The sequence below is a fragment of the Rana temporaria genome, chromosome 8 (genome assembly GCF_905171775.1).
Source record: "Rana temporaria chromosome 8, aRanTem1.1, whole genome shotgun sequence".
In the NCBI taxonomy this organism is placed as follows: domain Eukaryota; kingdom Metazoa; phylum Chordata; class Amphibia; order Anura; family Ranidae; genus Rana; species Rana temporaria.
Window position 1 is genome coordinate 167,026,047 of NC_053496.1, and position 18,629 is coordinate 167,044,675.

General features: G+C 47.3%; 2 protein-coding genes across 6 annotated transcripts in view; one reads left to right on the forward strand and one right to left on the reverse strand.

The window, feature by feature from the left end:
* The window catches only part of LOC120909931 (oocyte zinc finger protein XlCOF6.1-like), a 487,791-nt gene that overhangs the window by 308,405 nt on the left and 160,757 nt on the right, over positions 1-18,629 (reverse strand). The gene's annotated exons all lie outside the window — the stretch shown is intronic.
* The window catches only part of LOC120909863 (zinc finger protein OZF-like), a 46,698-nt gene that overhangs the window by 15,389 nt on the left and 12,680 nt on the right, over positions 1-18,629 (forward strand). For 3 of the 5 annotated variants that reach the window (XM_040321613.1, XM_040321611.1, XM_040321614.1), the window contains 3 exons: positions 6,389-6,460; positions 7,533-7,630; positions 7,718-7,817. In XM_040321613.1, coding sequence (XP_040177547.1) covers positions 6,389-6,460; positions 7,533-7,630; positions 7,718-7,817 — 270 coding nt within the window. Of the gene's footprint in view, positions 1-6,388; positions 6,461-7,532; positions 7,631-7,717; positions 7,818-8,288; positions 8,388-10,001; positions 11,042-18,629 lie in introns of those variants that run through there. The other 2 variants (XM_040321615.1, XM_040321612.1) reach the window with 2 other exon arrangements.

The following is an 18,629-nucleotide window of genomic DNA, read 5'->3' on the forward strand; positions in this document are numbered from 1 at the left end:
AGCACTGATCGCTGTAAAAATGACAATGGTCCCAAAAATGTGTCACAAGTGTCCGCCATAATGTTGCAGTCACGATAAAAATCGCTGATCGCCGCCATTACTAGTAAAAAAAAATATTAATATAAATGCCAAAAAACTATCCCCTAATTTGTAGACGCTTTAACTTTTGCGCAAACCAATCAATAAATGGTTATTGCGATTTTTTTTTTTTTTTAATTATGTAGAAGAATACGTATCGGCCTAAACTGAGGAAAAAAATTGTTTTTGTATATATTTTTGGGGGGATATTTATTACAGCAAAAAGTAAAAAATATTGCATTTTTTTCAAAATTGTCGCTCTATTTTTGTTTATAGCGCAAAAAATAAAAACCACAGAGGTGATCAAATACCACCAAAAGAAAGCTCTATTTGTTGGAAAAAAAGGACGCCAATTTTATTTGGGAGCCACGTCGCACGACCGCGCAAATGTCGGTTAAAGCGACGCAGTGCCGAATCACAAAAAAGTGCTCTGGTCTTTGGCCAGCCAAATGGTCCGGGGGAGAAGTGGTTAAAAAATACAGTTTCTTGTGAAAGTTGCGCACATCTACTGATGCTTGGTTTGAACATCACCACATCTAGATGCCTAAATAATTGGTGGGAATAAGGCTGCATTGGTGGGCACAAGGCTGCATCATGGTGGGCACAAGGCTGCATTTGGTGGGCACAAGGCTGCATGGTGGGCAGTGGGTATGAAGCTGCATTGGTGGGCACAAGGCTGCATCATGGTGGGCACAAGGCTGCATCATGATGGGCAGTGGGCACAAGGCTGCATGGTGGTCAGTGGGCATGAAGCTGCATTGGTGGGCACAAGGCTGCATCATGGTGGGCACAAGGCTGCATCATGGTGGGCACAAGACTGCATCATGGTGGGCACAAGACTGCATCATGGTGGGCACAAGGCTGCATCATGATGGGCAGTGGGCACAAGGCTGCATTTGGTGGGCACAAGGCTGCATTGGTGGGCATGAAGCTGCATTGGTGGGCACAAGGCTGCATCATGGTGGGCACAAGGCTGCATCATGGTTGGTACAAGGCTACATCATGATGGGCAGTGGGCACAAGGCTGCATGGTGGGCACGAAGCTGCATTGGTGGGCACAAGGCTGCATCATGGTGGGCACAAGGCTGCATCTTGGTGGGCAGTGGGCACAAGGCTGCATCATGATGGGCAGTGGGCACCAGGCTGCATTTGGTGGGCACAAGGCTGCATCGTGGTGGGCAGTGGGCACAAGGCTGCATGTGGTGGGCATGAAGCTGCATTGGTGGGCACAAATAATATCCCAGCTGGAGGACTTTCCTCCTTCCATAACACAGAGGACATTTGGCCAGAAGTATGAATTGGGAGGAGTTACCACAATAACCAGACATTTCCTCTCATCTCCTGATCTGCACCAGAACAATGACACCAACAATCTGATTGGCTGCTCTGGCCAGCTCTGCAGAGAAGAATGATAATCTAGTTATCATTGATGAATCGAATCCATCAACACCACACATCTGCCTATCTCTTCTCTATCATCTCTATGCTCCGCCCACACCGGAAATGCTCTACGGTACAGCCCAGGTGAACAATGCTGCTTCCTGGTTACCATAGTTACCCCCAGCGGCGTGATTGGACACCGTCTTCTAGACGCTTAGAGCCTGTGTGGAAACGGAGACACCACTAGGGGATGCTAGTCTGACAAGAAAAAATTGACCTCAGAGCGGAGGGACGGCGGCCATTTTGTTGAAGCCCGGAATTAGTATTAGGAGGGAGATTCTTTTTCCAAGAAACTTGGTGAAGCAGTGTGAGTTTGGAGAGTGTGTGTCCACTGAGAAGGAGGTAATAATGTCTTCTTATTATAAGTGAAGGGGGTCCCAGCACTCTGTGTGGACTGGATGGTGGGATCATGTCACCTCCTCCACACATCATCCTCTGATGTGTAGAACATTGCATGGGGGAGGGGGGGTGCTTTTCACATTCATGTGTGGGAAACGCGCATGGGACTCACCTTTCCACACCGTATTCTGATGTGAACCGGCTCTCAATCTCTGCGGTAATTGAGTTCCTTCCAGCTCCGGAGGGGGGATCTCTGGCCTGACACAGAAAAGTTCTGCCTGAAGGAGAAGTTCTCCAATGCAACGGTGGGTTTTTATTGTACTCATATTCAATGACACCCAACCGTTGGGGGCATTTAATCTCACTGACACCAGTGAGTGAGTATTATTACCCCACCAACTTCAAGACTGAATCTTGCTATCCCACCGACTCCAATGATGGGATCTTATTATCCCACCGACACCAATGATTGGGTCTTATTATCCCACCGACACCAATGATGGGGTCTTATTATCCCACCGACACCAATGATGGGATCTTATTATCCCACCGACACCAATGATAGGATCTTATTATCCCACCGACTCCAATGATGGGATCTTATTATCCCACCGACTCCAATGATGGGATCTTATTATCCCACCGACACCAATGATTGGGTCTTATTATCCCACCGACACCAATGATGGGATCTTATTATCCCACCGACACCAATGATAGGATCTTATTATCCCACCGACTCCAATGATGGGATCTTATTATCCCACCGACTCCAATGATGGGATCTTATTATCCCACCGACACCAATGATGGGGTCTTATTATCCCACCGACACCAATGATGGGATCTTATTATCCCACCGACACCAATGATAGGATCTTATTATCCCACCGACTCCAATGATGGGATCTTATTATCCCACCGACTCCAATGATGGGATCTTATTATCCCACCGACACCAATGATTGGGTCTTATTATCCCACCGACACCAATGATGGGATCTTATTATCCCACCGACACCAATGATAGGATCTTATTATCCCACCGACTCCAATGATGGGATCTTATTATCCCACCGACTCCAATGATGGGATCTTATTATCCCACCGACACCAATGATGGGGTCTTATTATCCCACCGACACCAATGATGGGATCTTATTATCCCACCGACACCAATGATAGGATCTTATTATCCCACCGACTCCAATGATGGGATCTTATTATCCCACCGACTCCAATGATGGGATCTTATTATCCCACCGACACCAATGATTGGGTCTTATTATCCCACCGACACCAATGATGGGATCTTATTATCCCACCGACACCAATGATAGGATCTTATTATCCCACCGACTCCAATGATGGGATCTTATTATCCCACCGACTCCAATGATGGGATCTTATTATCCCACCGACACCAATGATGGGGTCTTATTATCCCACCGACACCAATGATTGGGTCTTATTATCCCACCGACACCAATGATTGGATCTTATTATCCCACCGACACCAATGATTGGGTCTTATTATCCCACCGACACCAATGATGGGATCTTATTATCCCACCGACACCAATGATGGGATCTTATTATCCCACCGACACCAATGATGGGATCTTATTATCCCACCGACACCAATGATGGGATCTTATTATCCCACGACACCAATGATGGGATCTTATTATCCCACCGACACCAATGATTGGGTCTTATTATCCCACCGACTCCAATGATGGGATCTTATTATCCCACCGACTCCAATGATGGGATCTTATTATCCCACCGACACCAATGATTGGATCTTATTATCCCACCGACACCAATGATTGGGTCTTATTATCCCACCGACACCAATGATTGGGTCCTATTATCTCACCGACACCAATGATTGGGTCCTATTATCTCACCGACACCAATGATTGGGTCCTATTATCTCACCAACACCAATGATTGGGTCTTATTATCTCACCAACAGTAATGATTGGGTCCTATTAGCTCACCAACACCAATGATTGGGTCCTATTAGCTCACCAACACCAATGATTGGGTCCTATTATCTCACCAACACCAATGATTGGGTCCTATTATCTCACCAACACCAATGATTGGGTCCTATTATCTCACCAACACCAATGATTGGGTCCTATTATCCCACCAACACCAATGATTGGGTCCTATTATCCCACCGACACCAATGATTGGGTCCTATTATCTCACCGACACCAATGATTGGGTCCTATTATCTCACCAACACCAATGATTGGGTCCTATTATCTCACCAACACCAATGATTGGGTCCTATTATCTCACCAACACCAATGATTGGGTCCTATTATCTCACCAACACCAATGATTGGGTCCTATAATCTCACCAACAGTAATGATAGGGTCTTATTATCTCACCGACACCAATGATAGGGTCTTATTATCTCACCGACACCAATGATTGGATCTTAATATTCCACCAACACCAATGATTGGGTCCTATTATAGTTACATAGTTGGTGAGGTTGAAAAAAGACACCATCAAAGTCCATCAAGTTCAACCTATGTGTGTGCTTTTATGTTAATATTACATTGTATATCCCTGTATGTTGTGGTCGTTCAGGTGCCTATCTAATAGTTTTTTGAAATTATCGATGCTCCATTCTAAAACCACCGCCTGTGGAAGAGAGTTCCACATCCTTATCGCTCTTACAGTAAAGAACCCTCTATGCAGTTTAAGGTTAAACTGCTTCTCTTCTAATTTTATTGAGTGGCCGTGTGTCTTTTTAAATTCCCTTGCGCGGAAAAGTTTTATCCCTATTGTGGGGTCACCAGTATAGTGTTTGTATATTAAAATCATTTCCCCTCTCAATCGTCTCTTCTCCAGAGAGAATAAGTTCAGTGCCTGCAATCTTTCCCCATAACTAATATCCTCCAGTCCCTTTATTAGCTTTGTTTCCCTTCTCTGGACTCTCTCCAGTTTCAGCACATCCTTCCTGAGGACTGGTGCTCAGAACTGGATGGCATACTCTAGGTGCGGTTGGACCAGAGTCTTGAAGAGTGGGAGAATTATCATCTTATTATCCCACCAAGACCAATAATTGGGTCCTATTATCCCACCTTCACTAATGATTGGTTTCTATAATCCCACCTCCACTAATGATTGGGTTCTATTATCTCACCTCCACTAATGATTGGGTTCTATTATCTCACCTCCACTAATGATTGGGTTCTATTATCTCACCTCCACTAATGATTGGGTCCTATTATCCCATCAACACCAATGATTGGGTCCTATTATCCCACCAACACCAATGATTGGGTCCTATTATCCCACCGACACCAATGATTGGGTCCTATTATCCCACCGACACCAATGATTGGATCTCATTATCCCACCTACACCAATGATTGGATCTTATTATCCCACCGACACCAATGATTGGGTCCTATTCTCCCACCGACACCAATGATTGGGATCTTATCCCACCAACACCAATGATGGGATCTTATCCCACCGACACTAATGATTGGGTCCTATTCTCCCACCGACACCAATGATTGGGATCTTATCCCACCAACACCAATGATGGGATCTTATCCCACCGACACTAATGATTGGGTCCTATTCTCCCACCGACACCAACGATTGGGTCCTATTCTCCCACCGACACCAACGATTGGGTCCTATTCTCCCACCGACACCAACGATTGGGTCCTATTCTCCCACCGACACCAACGATTGGGTCCTATTCTCCCACCGACACCAACGATTGGGTCCTATTCTCCCACCGACACCAACGATTGGGTCCTATTCTCCCACCGACACCAACGATTGGGTCCTATTCTCCCACCGACACCAACGATTGGGTCCTATTCTCCCACCGACACCAACGATTGGGTCCTATTCTCCCACCGACACCAACGATTGGGTCCTATTCTCCCACCGACACCAACGATTGGGTCCTATTCTCCCACCGACACCAACGATTGGGTCCTATTCTCCCACCGACACCAACGATTGGGTCCTATTCTCCCACCGACACCAACGATTGGGTCCTATTCTCCCACCGACACCAACGATTGGGTCCTATTCTCCCACCGACACCAACGATTGGGTCCTATTCTCCCACCGACACCAACGATTGGGTCCTATTCTCCCACCGACACCAACGATTGGGTCCTATTCTCCCACCGACACCAACGATTGGGTCCTATTCTCCCACCGACACCAACGATTGGGTCCTATTCTCCCACCGACACCAACGATGGAGTTTTATCCAATCAACACCAATAATGGGGACTTATTATTCCACCAACACCAATGTTTAGGTCTTAATATCCCACTGACTCCTTCATCAGGCAGGTGTGATGGTAATATACTGTATGCTTTGACTTCTGTTAATGGAACCAACCGAGACAGAGGGGATGCAAACTGCACTGTGTCATCTACATTTATTTTTAAGATAAAGTTTAAGGTTTGTCTTCTTTTTTTTTTTTACTTATGAAATTCATAATCCACCCTACATTTCATATACAGAGACATACAGAAGACACGAGGATCTCTACGGGGACTTCATGATGGTGAGCCAGCCAACCCTTAAATTACCGGGTAAGAGGAGATTTAAATGTCTTGTAAGGCCATGTTCACACCTATGTGGGCGTAGTTTCGTGCCTGGAGTCCGGTGTGTCCCTGTTTACCAGTTTAGGTGCGAATCGTGACCCAATTATTGACTGAATCTGCACCTGAAATGGACTCAAAGACGCACAGGACCCTTTTTCAATGCAGATTGCGGTCACCCCAGACCTGTGGCTCCATTGAGAGCTGGTCACACCAAATTCGCACATATGTGAACCCAGCCTAAAGGAGAGAAGAGTATTGAGGATCCCCCTAGATACACACATCCTCTGATATAAAGACATAGAAAGAATGGCCCAGATTCTCAAAGGACTTACGACGGCGCAGCACGATGTACGCCGTCGTAAGTCCTAATCTGGGCCGTCGTATCTATGCGACTGATTCTTAGAATGAGTTACGCATAGATATCCATTCGATCCGACAGGCGTAAGTCTCTTACACCGTCGGATCGTAACTGCAATTTTTTTCCCCCCACTAGGTGGCGCTTCCGTCGATTTCCGCGTTGAGTATGCAAATTAGCTAGATACGCAAATTCCCGAACGTACGCGCGGCTGATGCCGTAAAGTTACAATGTTTACGTTGGGCTTTTCCCGGCGTAAAGTTGCCCCTGCTATATGAGTCGCAGCCAATGTTAAGTATGGTCGTCGTTCCCGTGTCGAAAATTTATAAGATTACGTTGTTTGCGTAAGTCGTCCGTGAATGGTGCTGGACGTAATTTACGTCCACGTCAAAACCAATGACGTCCTTGCGACGTCATTTACAGCAATGCACGCTGGGATACTTTAGGGACAGCGCATGTGCAGTTCGTTCGGCGCGGGTACGCGCTTCATTTAAATGAAACACGCCCCCCTACCCGCCGAATTTGAATTCCACCGGGTGTTTTACGCTACGCCGCCGCAACTTTACAGGCAAGTGCTTTGTGAATAAAGCACTTGCCTGAAAAACTTTCTGCGGCGTAACGTAAATCAGATACGTTACGCCCGCCCAAATTTACGCCCATCTACGTGAATCTGCCCCAATGTATTCATGTGTGTGTTTCCTACAGATGGATTCAGTAACAGAAATCCCCCAGAGAGACGTCCCCATCCTCTGTATTCCCGGGATTCCACACAGGAACATCAGGAGATCCCTCAGGAGGATCAGGTAGATTATGTTTTAACAAATATACTAAATTAGGTATACAAAGTCAAAGTTCATCATTGTAGTATCTGTACTATTTTGTCTTTTAAGAGTGAAGTTTTAAGAGTTAAAGTAGAAGTAAAAGATGAGATCTACACGATGGGTGATGATCCCTGTAAGGAGGAGGAGATCCCTCCAGAGATCAGCACAGGTGAGTAATAAACACTAAATCCAGAGAAGAGTCCCAGATCCTCCTTGTTTAGTGACTACAACAATCTCTTATTTTTTTTAAAGGCACCCCAAAGAAAAAAACCTGCAAAAACACACTTGGCTTAGTGCCAAAAAAGACAAATAAGCTACTTTGGTGCCAAACGCGTTGCGTCCCTCAGGTGTCAATGCAGTCTGAATCCAGAGAAGAGTCCCAGATTCTCCTTGTTCAGTCACTACAACAATCTCTTCTTCTCCCCCCTCCTCTGTCAGTAGACAGTAATGGGGAGACAGTATGTGCCCAGTGGGGGGGTCAGGAGCCATCAGCCTCTATTAGACTCCGGCTCTCCTCCTCACATCATGTCATTGTGTGTTACCAGCCAAGAGACGTGACCAGTCTCCCCCTCCACACGCACTCTCTGAGGTCTCTCATACATCTCAGTACAGGGGGCTTCACTCTCATCTTTATTCACAGACTTCAGAGACACTCGGAGAGACATCAAGGCTGAGGAGGAGGAAGAAGGAGGTCATGTGAGGATTAAAGAAGAAGAAATTCCCACAGTATTCAGCACAAGTGAGATATAATTACTATAAATACAGTTATATATAATACAATGGTATCTTACTTGGGCTAAGGAAAGTATGTTATTACAGAGATTATCCAGAATGGATTATTAGGTTGATGCTTTTATACCACTAATCTGCTGTAGTTGTGTTGGAGCACAGCCATTGGCTCCCACTGCTGTCAATCAAATCCAATGACGCCGGGGGCGGGGTCGAGTCATACACTCGGCGTCTATGGATCGCGCCTGCAAGGTAACCCCCTTGGGAGAGCGCTTGTCCTAGAGCAGGGGGTCTCAAACTGGCGGCTCTCCAGCTATTTCGAAACTACAAGTCCCATCATGCCTCTGCCTGTGGGAGCCATGCTTGTAACTGTCAGCCTTGCGATGCCTCATGGGACTTGTAGTTTGGCAACAGCTGGAGGGCCGCGAGTTTGAGACCCTTGTGGACCTAGGGGGTTATCGAATGCGGGGAGGAGCCGCAAGAGTAGCCGAGGGACCCCAGAAGAGGATGTTCAGGGCCACTCTGTGCAAAACGAGCTGCACAGTGGAGGTAAGTATGACATGTTTGTTATTAACCACTTCCCGACCTCCTCATGTACATTTACGTCGGCAGAATGGCACGGACAGGCACAATCACGAACCTGTACGTCCTCTGCTAGACGTGGGTAGGGGGTCCGATCAGGACCCCCCCCCGGTTCATGCAGAGGACGGGTCCGCTCGGGGAGCGATCCGGGACGACGGCGCGGCTATTTGTTTATAGCCGCTCCGTCGCGATCACTCCCCGGAGCTGAAGAACGGGGAGAGCCGTGTGTAAACACGGCTTCCCCGTGCTTCACTGTGTCGGCGCATCGATCGCGTCATCCCCTTTATAGGGGAGACACGATCAATGACGTCATTCCTACAGCCACACACCCCTACACTAGTAAACACATACACAGTGATCCCTAACTCCTACAGCGCCCCCTGTGTTTAACTCCCAAACTGCAACTGTCATTTTCACAATAAACAATGCAATTTAAATGCATTTTTTGCTGTGAAAATGACAATTGTCCCAAAAATGTGTCAAAAGTGTCCGCCATAATGTCGCAGTCACGAAAAAAATCGCTGATCGCCGCCATTAGTAGTAAAAAAAAATAATAAATAAAAATGCAAAAAAACTATCCCCTATTTTGTAAACGCTATAAATTTTGCGCAAACCAACCGATAAACGATTATTGCGATTTTTTTTACCAAAAATAGGTAGAAGAATAAGTATCGGTCTAAACTGAGGAAAAAAACAATTTTATATATGTTTTTGGGGGATATTTAATACAGCAAAAAGTAAAAAATATTGAATTTTTTTCAAAATTGTCGCTCTATTTTTGTTTATAGCGCAAAAAATAAAAACTGCAGAGGTGATCAAATAACACCAAAAGAAAGCTCTATTTGTGGGGAAAAAAAGACGCCAATTTTGTTTGGGAGCCACGTCGCACGACCGCGCAATTGTCTGTTAAAGCGACGCAGTCCCGAACTGTAAAAACCCCTTGGGTCTTTAGGCAGCATTTTGGTCCGGGGCTTAAGTGGTTAAAAAAAAAAAACGAACCTTTAGTGTCACTTAAAATAGTTGTTACTTTTTTTTCCCGCAGATGGACAAAACAGAAACTATAACATTGTTGTCATCTCAACATTTGGCAAAACAGAAGATGAGGACATCACAAGCAATTCTTCAGAAGAAAATCCCATTACCCAACGTCTCCATCCAACACCTCATGGTGCAGATCTGTCCCCTGGTTCCTTTACACATGGGGAGTGTTTTCCTGATCACTGTGATCCCGTCACCTACCATACAGAGGGGGAAATCTTCTCATCTTCTCAAAGCGGCAAATGTTTTAATGAGAAAGCTCATCTTCCTTCAAACGAGGGGTCTGACACAGTGGAGGAGCCCTACTCATGTTCAGAGTGCGGGAAGTGTTTTTCCCGATTGTCCATTCTTAAGAAACACGAGAGGACACACATTGGTGAGAAGCCGTTTTCATGTCCTGAATGTGGAAAATGTTTCACCGCAATGTCCGGTCTTAAAACGCATAAGATGTGTTCTTCGCCTGACATAGGACAATGTGTTCCTGACCAAGACGGACTTACTAAACATCACATGGGGGAAAAGCCTTTTTCATGTCGGGAGTGCGGGAAATGTTTTTCTCAGAAAAGCAATCTCATTATACACGAGAGAAGCCACACGGGAGAGAGGCCACATTTCTGCACCGACTGCGGAAAATGTTTTTCCACCACGACAAATCTTGCGTCGCACCGGAAAACTCACACCGGAGAAAAGCCGTATTCGTGTTCGGAGTGCGGGAAATGTTTTTCTCAGAAAAGCAATCTCATTACACACGAGAGAAGTCACACCGGAGAGAAGCCGTATTCCTGCACCGACTGTGGAAAAAGTTTTTCCACCACAGCAAATCTTACTTCGCACCGCAAAACTCACACCGGCGAAAAGCCATATTCCTGTTCGGAGTGCGGGAAATGTTTTTCATGGAAAGCCTGTCTGATCAGGCATCAGCGTGTGCACACGGGATAGAAGGCATGTCTGTGGATCTCATCTTCTTTTAACCAGTGACTCTAGATCTTGGGCCAGATTCACAAAGAGATACGACGGTGTATCTCCTGATACGCTGTCGTATCTCTGACTTATACTGGTCGTATCTATGCGCCTGATTCATAGAATCAGTTACGCATAGATATGGCTAAGATCCGACAGGTGTAACACTGTTACACCGTCGGATCTTATTTGTAATTTAAAAATGGCGCGGGGGCGTTCCCGCTGATTTACGCTGAATAATATGTAAATCAGCGAGATACGCCAATTCACGATAATACGCGGACCCAACGCATTGTTGTTACGACGTTTCCGTAGCGGCTTTCCCGGCGTATACTTACCCCTGCTTCTATGAGGCGCAGCCAATGTTAAGTATAGCCGGCGTTCCCGCGTCGATTTTGAATTTTTTTACGTCGTTTGCGTAAGTCGTTCTGTAATACGGATGGACGTCGTTTACGTAAGTGTCGAAACCACTGACGTCCTAGCGACGTCAGTGGGAGCAATGCACACCAGGAAAATTCTCGGACTGCGCATGCTCATTTAAATCGGCGCGGGGATGCGCCTGATTTAAATAGTACACTCCCCCTAGCCGCGGAATTTGAATTCCGCCGGGGGATTTACGATCTGCCGCCGCAAGTTTGGAGGTAAGTGGTTTGTGAATTACCCACTTCCCTTTAAAACTTGCGGCAGCGTATCTTAAAACGGATAGATTTAGCGGATCTAAAGATCCGCTGATCTTTCTGAATCTAGCCCCTTATCTTTGTCATGGGATGACTCCCATGTCTTGTCATGTTGAAACACCAACGTTTGAGGGTTTCACTGACTGCACCGAGTTGATGTTGAAATAGCTCCTTTTTTTAATCACCATCACACCAAATGCCAATAAAAATTATAATTATATTATCATCCTGTATTTGTGTCTACATTATTTTCTCACTACCAGTATATTGAACAACTTTAGTGTATGTCAGGGCAAAAATCAAATAAATATATTGGGGCAGATTCTCTTAGATCGCCGCATTTCTGCGGCGGCGTAACGTATCTCATTTACATTACGCCGCCGCAAGTTTTACGGGCAAGTGCTTGATTCACAAAGCACTTGCCTGTAAAGTTGCGGCGGCGTATCGTAAATCCCCCGGCGCAAGCCCGCCTAATTGAAATGATCCGGGTAGGGGGCGTGGATCATTAAAATTAGGCGCGTTCCCACGCCAAACGTACTGCGCATGCGCCGTCCCTAAAATTTCCCGACGTGCATTGCGCTAAAGGACGTCATTGGTTTCGACGTGAATGTAAATGGCGTCCAGCCCCATTCACGGACGACTTACGCAAACAACGTAAATTTTTAAATTTCGACGCGGGAACGGCGGCCATACTTAAAGTGGTTCTCCACCCTAAAGTGGAGTCCCGCTGATCGGAACCCTCCCCCCCTCCGGTGTCACATTTGACACCTTTCAGGGGGGTGCAGATACCTGTCTAAAGACAGGTATTTGCACCCACTTCCGGCCACACGCTACGGGCAAAAGACGGGTTTTTCTGACTTCCCGTCTGTCGCCGTTGTGTGCTGGGAACACTCGGCTCCCAGCACACAGCGTGTGAGCCAATCGGCGGGCGCAGCGCGACTCGCGCATGCGCCGTAGGGAACCGGGCAGTGAAGCCGCAGCGCTTCACTTCCTGGTTCCCTCAGCGTGGATGGCGGGGGAAGCAGCAGAGAGACGAGCGATCGCTCGTCCTCTGCTGCGATCGGCGCTGGACTCCAGGACAGGTAAGTGTCCTAATATTAAAAGTCAGCAGCTGCAGTATTTGTAGCTGCTGGCTTTTAATATTTTTTTCCCATGGCACATCCGCTTTAACATTGGTTGCCCCTCATATAGCAGGGGCAACTTTACGCGTCGCAAATCTAACGTAAACGTTGTATCTTCACTGCGTCGACCGCGCGTACGTTCGGGAATTCGCGTATTTTCCTAATTTGCATAATCGATCAGGAAAACGACGGAGGTGACACCTAGCGGCGAAAAAAAAATTGCATTTAAGATCCGACGGCGTAAGAGCCTTACGCCTGTCGGATCTAATGGTTATCTATGCGTAACTGATTCTAAGAATCCGTCGCATAGATACGATGGCCCAGATTAGGAATTACGACGGCGCACATGGCGTTGCGCCGTCGTAAGCCCTTTCAGAATCTGGGCCATTGGGTATATCCTTTCCAATACATGCACACTTCCCCATGTCTAACTCATTTTACAAATGCTGTACAAAAACTTCAGAAATATACTCTGCTGACCTGCCAGAAATCCAGTGTGCTCCTAACTTCTTGTTTAAGCTGAACACAGTGCCTCTGAGCCACTGATGCCCTACCCAGTACTGAAAGCCCTACTGCCTATCACTCAATATCCATTCTACATGCACACATTGATTTCTTCCCAGCAAAACAAGACTACTACCTTTATTCACTGTGTGTAGGTAAAAGGAACCCCCCTCCAAGCACAAAACCCCTCAAATTGCCCCTCTTAGCACAAATCCACCTCCCCTCCCAGCACAAATTCACCCTTCTAGCACAGATCCCCCACCAAAACCCTCCTAGCACAGATCCCCCATCAAAACTCCCCTCCTAGCACCCACCCCAATTTCTCCTCCTAGCACAGATCCCCCACCAAACACCCCCCCCCCCAGCAGCCCCCCCCCCCCCCCAATTCTTCTTCCTAGCACAACCCCCCAAATTCCTCCTCCTAGCACAATCTCCTCCAAATCCTCCCCTTCTAGCACAAACTTCCTCAAATTCCTCCTTCTAGCACAGATCCCCCACCAAAACACCCCCCCCCCCCCCCCCAATTCCTTCTCCTAGCACCAGCCGCCCCCCCCCCCCCCAATTCCTCTCCTTAGCACAAAGCCCCTCAAATTGCCCCTCAAAGCACAGATCTCTCCCCCCAGAATAAATTCCCCCTTCTAGCACAGATCCCCCACCAAAACCCCCCTCTTAGCATCCCCCCCAATTCCTCCTAGCACACCCCCCCCCCCACCCCAAATTCCTCCTCCTATCCTAGCACAAACCCCTCCAAATCCTCCCCTTCTAGCACAAACTTCCTCAAATTCCTCCTTCTAGCACAGATCCCCCACCAAAAGCCCCCTCCCAGCAGCCCCCCACCCATCCCCAAAATCCTTCTCCTAGCACAACCCCCCCCCCCCCAATTCCTCATTCTATCACAAAGCCCCTCAAATTGCGCCTCCAAGCACATATCTCTCCCCCCCCCCAGCATAAATTCCCCCTTCTGGCACAGATCCCCCATTTCAGTGGGCGTGATCCCGCGTCGCTCTCTCCACTGCTTCTCGACTCTTCATTGAATAGATTGATAGCAGCGCAGCCATTGGCTCCCGCTGCTGTCAATCAAATCCAATGACATGGGCGCCGGGGGGGGGGGGGGGGGCACGCCAAGTGTATGACATGGGAGTGCACCCACAAGGTAACCTCCTCGGTAGAGAGCTTCCCAGAGGGGGTTAGCTTTTGTGGGGAGCAGCCGCGAGACCCCAGAAGAGGACAATCGTGGTCACACTGTGCAAAAAAATGAACTGCACAGTAGAGGCAACTATGACATGTTTGTTATTAAAATAAAAAAGTGAACCTTTATTGTCACTTTAACACAAAGTAGCGCTCTGACCAGGATGTGTCAGTGGCTATCCTGTGAACTTGGCATCCCAGGGTGCCGCGGGACCCCAGTTGAAAAACCCTGCCATAGATGGATTGAATCTCGATCAGGTCCCTGCTGAACAGGCTGAGATTCCACCCATCTATGGCTGGAATAAAGTCACAGTCCCACTAAAAGTCGCTGATTGCCACCATTAACAGTATAACTTTCACACAAACCAATTAGTGTACCTTTTTGTTTTTTTTAATAAAGACATGTAGCAGAATACATTTTGATGTAAATTTATGAAGAAATTGTTTTGCAACAGAAAGTACCGTATTTATTGCGGTATAACGCGCTCCCGCGTATACCGCGCACCCCTAAAGTTGCCCCGAAATTCCTGTAAAAAAAAAAAGTTATATGATTTTATTACTTACAGTTTTGGTGTCTTCCTAGCGTCCATCGTCCGGTCCGGCGTCCGTCTGCGGCCTCGATGGTGTCCTCCCGGCTTCTCCAGCGCGCGCCTCAAGTCGAGTTCCTGCGCTCAGTTTGAACGCCTCCGCCGACATATACCGAGTGCAGTACACTCAGGTACATTCGGCAAGGCTCGGCTTTGCTCGCGCTCACGCTCAGTGACGTTTATGCGTGAGCACGAGCGAAGACAAGACTAGCCGAATGTACCGGAGTGTACTGCACTCGGTATATGTCGGCGCAGGATTTCAAACTGAGCGCGGGAAGCGGCTATCAGCGTATATCGCGCACCCACGATTTTCCCCTTATTTTAAGGGGAAAATAGTGCGCGATATACGCCGATAAATACGGTAATACATATTGGATTTATTTCCAGAATTTTTGGTATTTTTTTGGTTTATAGCGCAAAAAATAAAAACCCCAGTGGTGATCACATGCCACCCAAAGAAAGCTCTATTTGTGTGAAAAAAATTATATAGGTGTCATTTGTGTACAGTGTTGCATGACCGCGCAATTGGCAGTTAAAGTTGCGCTTTGCTTTTCTTGTGAAAAAAAAGTAGCGCTTTGCTAAATAGCAAAAAATGGCCTGGTCATGAAGGGGGCAAAACCTCCTGGAGGTCAAATGGTTAAAGCAGATTTAGGTATGCTTTGCTGTAATGAGTTTCTAATCGGATCCTGGATGCAAAGACTTCTATTTTCTCTAAATGCAGGTAAACACACAGCATAAATGGCTCCATTGAAAAACATGCATTTATGTGTTTTAGAAATGTCTTCTAAACGCATGTTTGCCCATGCCCGTGTGAATGAGGCCTTAGGCTCTATGCACATTGGGTGTTTAGGTGCAGGTCAAAGGCACAGGTGCACCATCCACTCCCTATGAGGGGCTGAAAGCTGCTGGATGGTACTAATGTTTAGGGCAGTATGCCCAGAATCTTTATAGGTCTAGTGGGGTCCACGCCGCCATGGGTCAGGGCTATTTGGAGGTAAAAGGGGACCTACTCATAATTGGGTGTGTGGTCATGGTTAAGGCTGATTGGTATATATACATACCTCCCAACTTTTCAACTTCAGAATGAGGGACAAATGAGCATACCCCCCAAACGAAGTTGTTGAGCGGGGGGGGGGGGGTCCGCGGATCAAAGTTGTTGAGCGGGGGGGGGGGGGTTATTCGTGCATCGGAGTTGTTCAGCGGGGAGGGGGGAAGATCTAACATCACACAGTTGATGCAGATTTGTCGGCTGCACATCCATGATGCCACTTTCCCGTCCTGCCACATCCCAAAGGTGCTCTGATGGATTGAGATCTGGAGGCCAGGGATGGGCGGAACACTCCCTGTTTGGTTCACAGCAGAATTCCCAAACTGGGGGAAATGTTCTAATCCGAACAGCGAACCCCATTGAAGTCTATGGGAGCCAAACAGCAAAAATCAAAAGTGCCCATTCTGAGGGCTTATATGCAAGTAATTGGGGTAGTATGGGGGTATGGGTACTACCCTGGGGGACATTTTTCAGGAGCAGTGATTTTAATGATGCTTAGAGTTGCAAAAATCTAAATGAAAAATTTCTTTAAATATCATGCCTGGGGGTTCCCCTTAATGTGCCTGTAAAGTGGCGCCTTTGTAGCATATACAGAACACGCTACAGCAAAAAAAAAATACATTTCTAAAAAAATCTAACTTAAAGGGGTTTTCCACCCATTTTTTAAGTTTATTAAAAGTCAGCAGCTACAAAAAGTGTAGCTGCTGGCTTTTAATAAACTGACAGTTACCTGCTCCACGGCTCCAGTGACGCGCCGGCCGGGGCTCCGCTCCTCGCCCCCCCGTCTTCATTTCTAGTGTGGGCACCCGGCAGTGACAGCTTTCGGCTTCACGGCCGGGCACCCACTGCGCATGCGCGAGCCCGTCCGATTGGACAGGCGCTCGCCTACAGGGAGGGGCTGTGAAGAGGCGATTAAGCTAATCGCCTTTCCAGCCCCTCGGCGGAAGTGGGACAGGAAGTCCCCTTCTCCTGAAGCCCCCACTCCCCCCCCCCCCCAAAAAAAATTACATGCCAAATGTGGCATGTAAGGGGGCGAGGAGTGGGTTAAGAGGAAGTTCCTCTTTAAAATTGACTCGCGATTACAATAAAAAAAAATTAGGTAACGGCAGAAGGGGGCAGTGCCATTGAGTGACGTAACCGGGTGGCCCCGCTCCTTGCCTATATAGGAGCTGTCAAAGCGAAGAGAGAGCATACAGCGGGTAGCCGCCCATGGAGGAGGAAGCGGTTTCCATTTTTTCTATTGTCCGGGTCCGGAAGGCGTCGTGATTGATGGTGGATTCATATCGAGGATATGGATAAAGGATTTGTCAAAAACAGTTTCTTGTGGTTATTACCTTTTGACCCTTTTTTGGTGAATGAGTAGGGGTACGATGTACTCAATACCCATTCACAATGGGGGGGGGGGGGCGGGATCTGGGGGCCAGAAGATTCGAAGCCCCCCGCTCGCCACTGCCCAGGGTTCTCAGGAAGAGACCCTTGTCCCCATTAACATGAGGACAAGGTGCTTTGGGGTGGAGGGCAAAGCACCCACCCCCCATGCTGAGGGCATGTGGCCTGGTATGGTTTAGGGGGGGGCGCTCCCTCGTCCCCTCCCCTTTTCCTGACCTGCATGCTAGGATAAGGGTCTGGTATGGATCTTGCGTGGGACCCCTCACTGTTTAAAATAGAAAATGTTGTTAAAATCCATACCAGACCCAAAGGGCCCGGTATGAATTGGGGTGGGGACCCCATGTCGGTTTTTTCTTTTTACCCATTGACAGATGATGACTCATCGGTTGTTAACCACCTCAATACCGCGCCTATTCTCGCACTCCTCTACTTCCTGTAAAAATCATATTTTTTTTGCTAGAAAATTACTCAGAACCCCCAAACATTTTTTATATATTTTTTTAGCAGACACCCTAGGGAAGGGGTGTCAAACTCAATTTCATTGTGGGCCACATCAGCATTATGATTGCCCTCAAAAGGGCCGGTTGTATCTGTAAGATTAAATGTCCAGCGCATCCCCTCCCCGTACATTAGATGTCAAGAGTCACCCCACCATCAGAAGTTGAGTTCCCCACTCTCCCTTACATCACAGTGGACCCCCTTTGCTTATGCTGCTGCTGGGAAGAAGCTGGATGCATTGCTTGAAAGCAGAAAGTAAGGGTCTGGAGGATGGCTGGAGGTGCGAGGGCCACATGAAATGACCTGGAGGGCCGGATTCGGCCCGCGGGCCTTGTGTTTGACACCTGTACCCTAGGGAATAAAGTGGCGGTCATTGCAACTTTTTATCTTGCACGGTGATTGCGCAATAATTTTTCAAACGCCATTTTTTTGGAAAAAAAAATGGTTTCATGAATTCAAATTAAATTAAAATCGCGCACACTCATGGAATGGCGCCAAACTTCGGTACTTAAAAATCTCCATAGGTGACATTTAAATTTTTTTTACAGGTTACCAGTTTAGAGTTACAGAGGAGGTCTAGGGATAGAATTGTTGCTCGTGCTCTAACGCACGCGGTGATACCTCACATGTGTGGTTTGAACACCGTTTACATATGTGGCC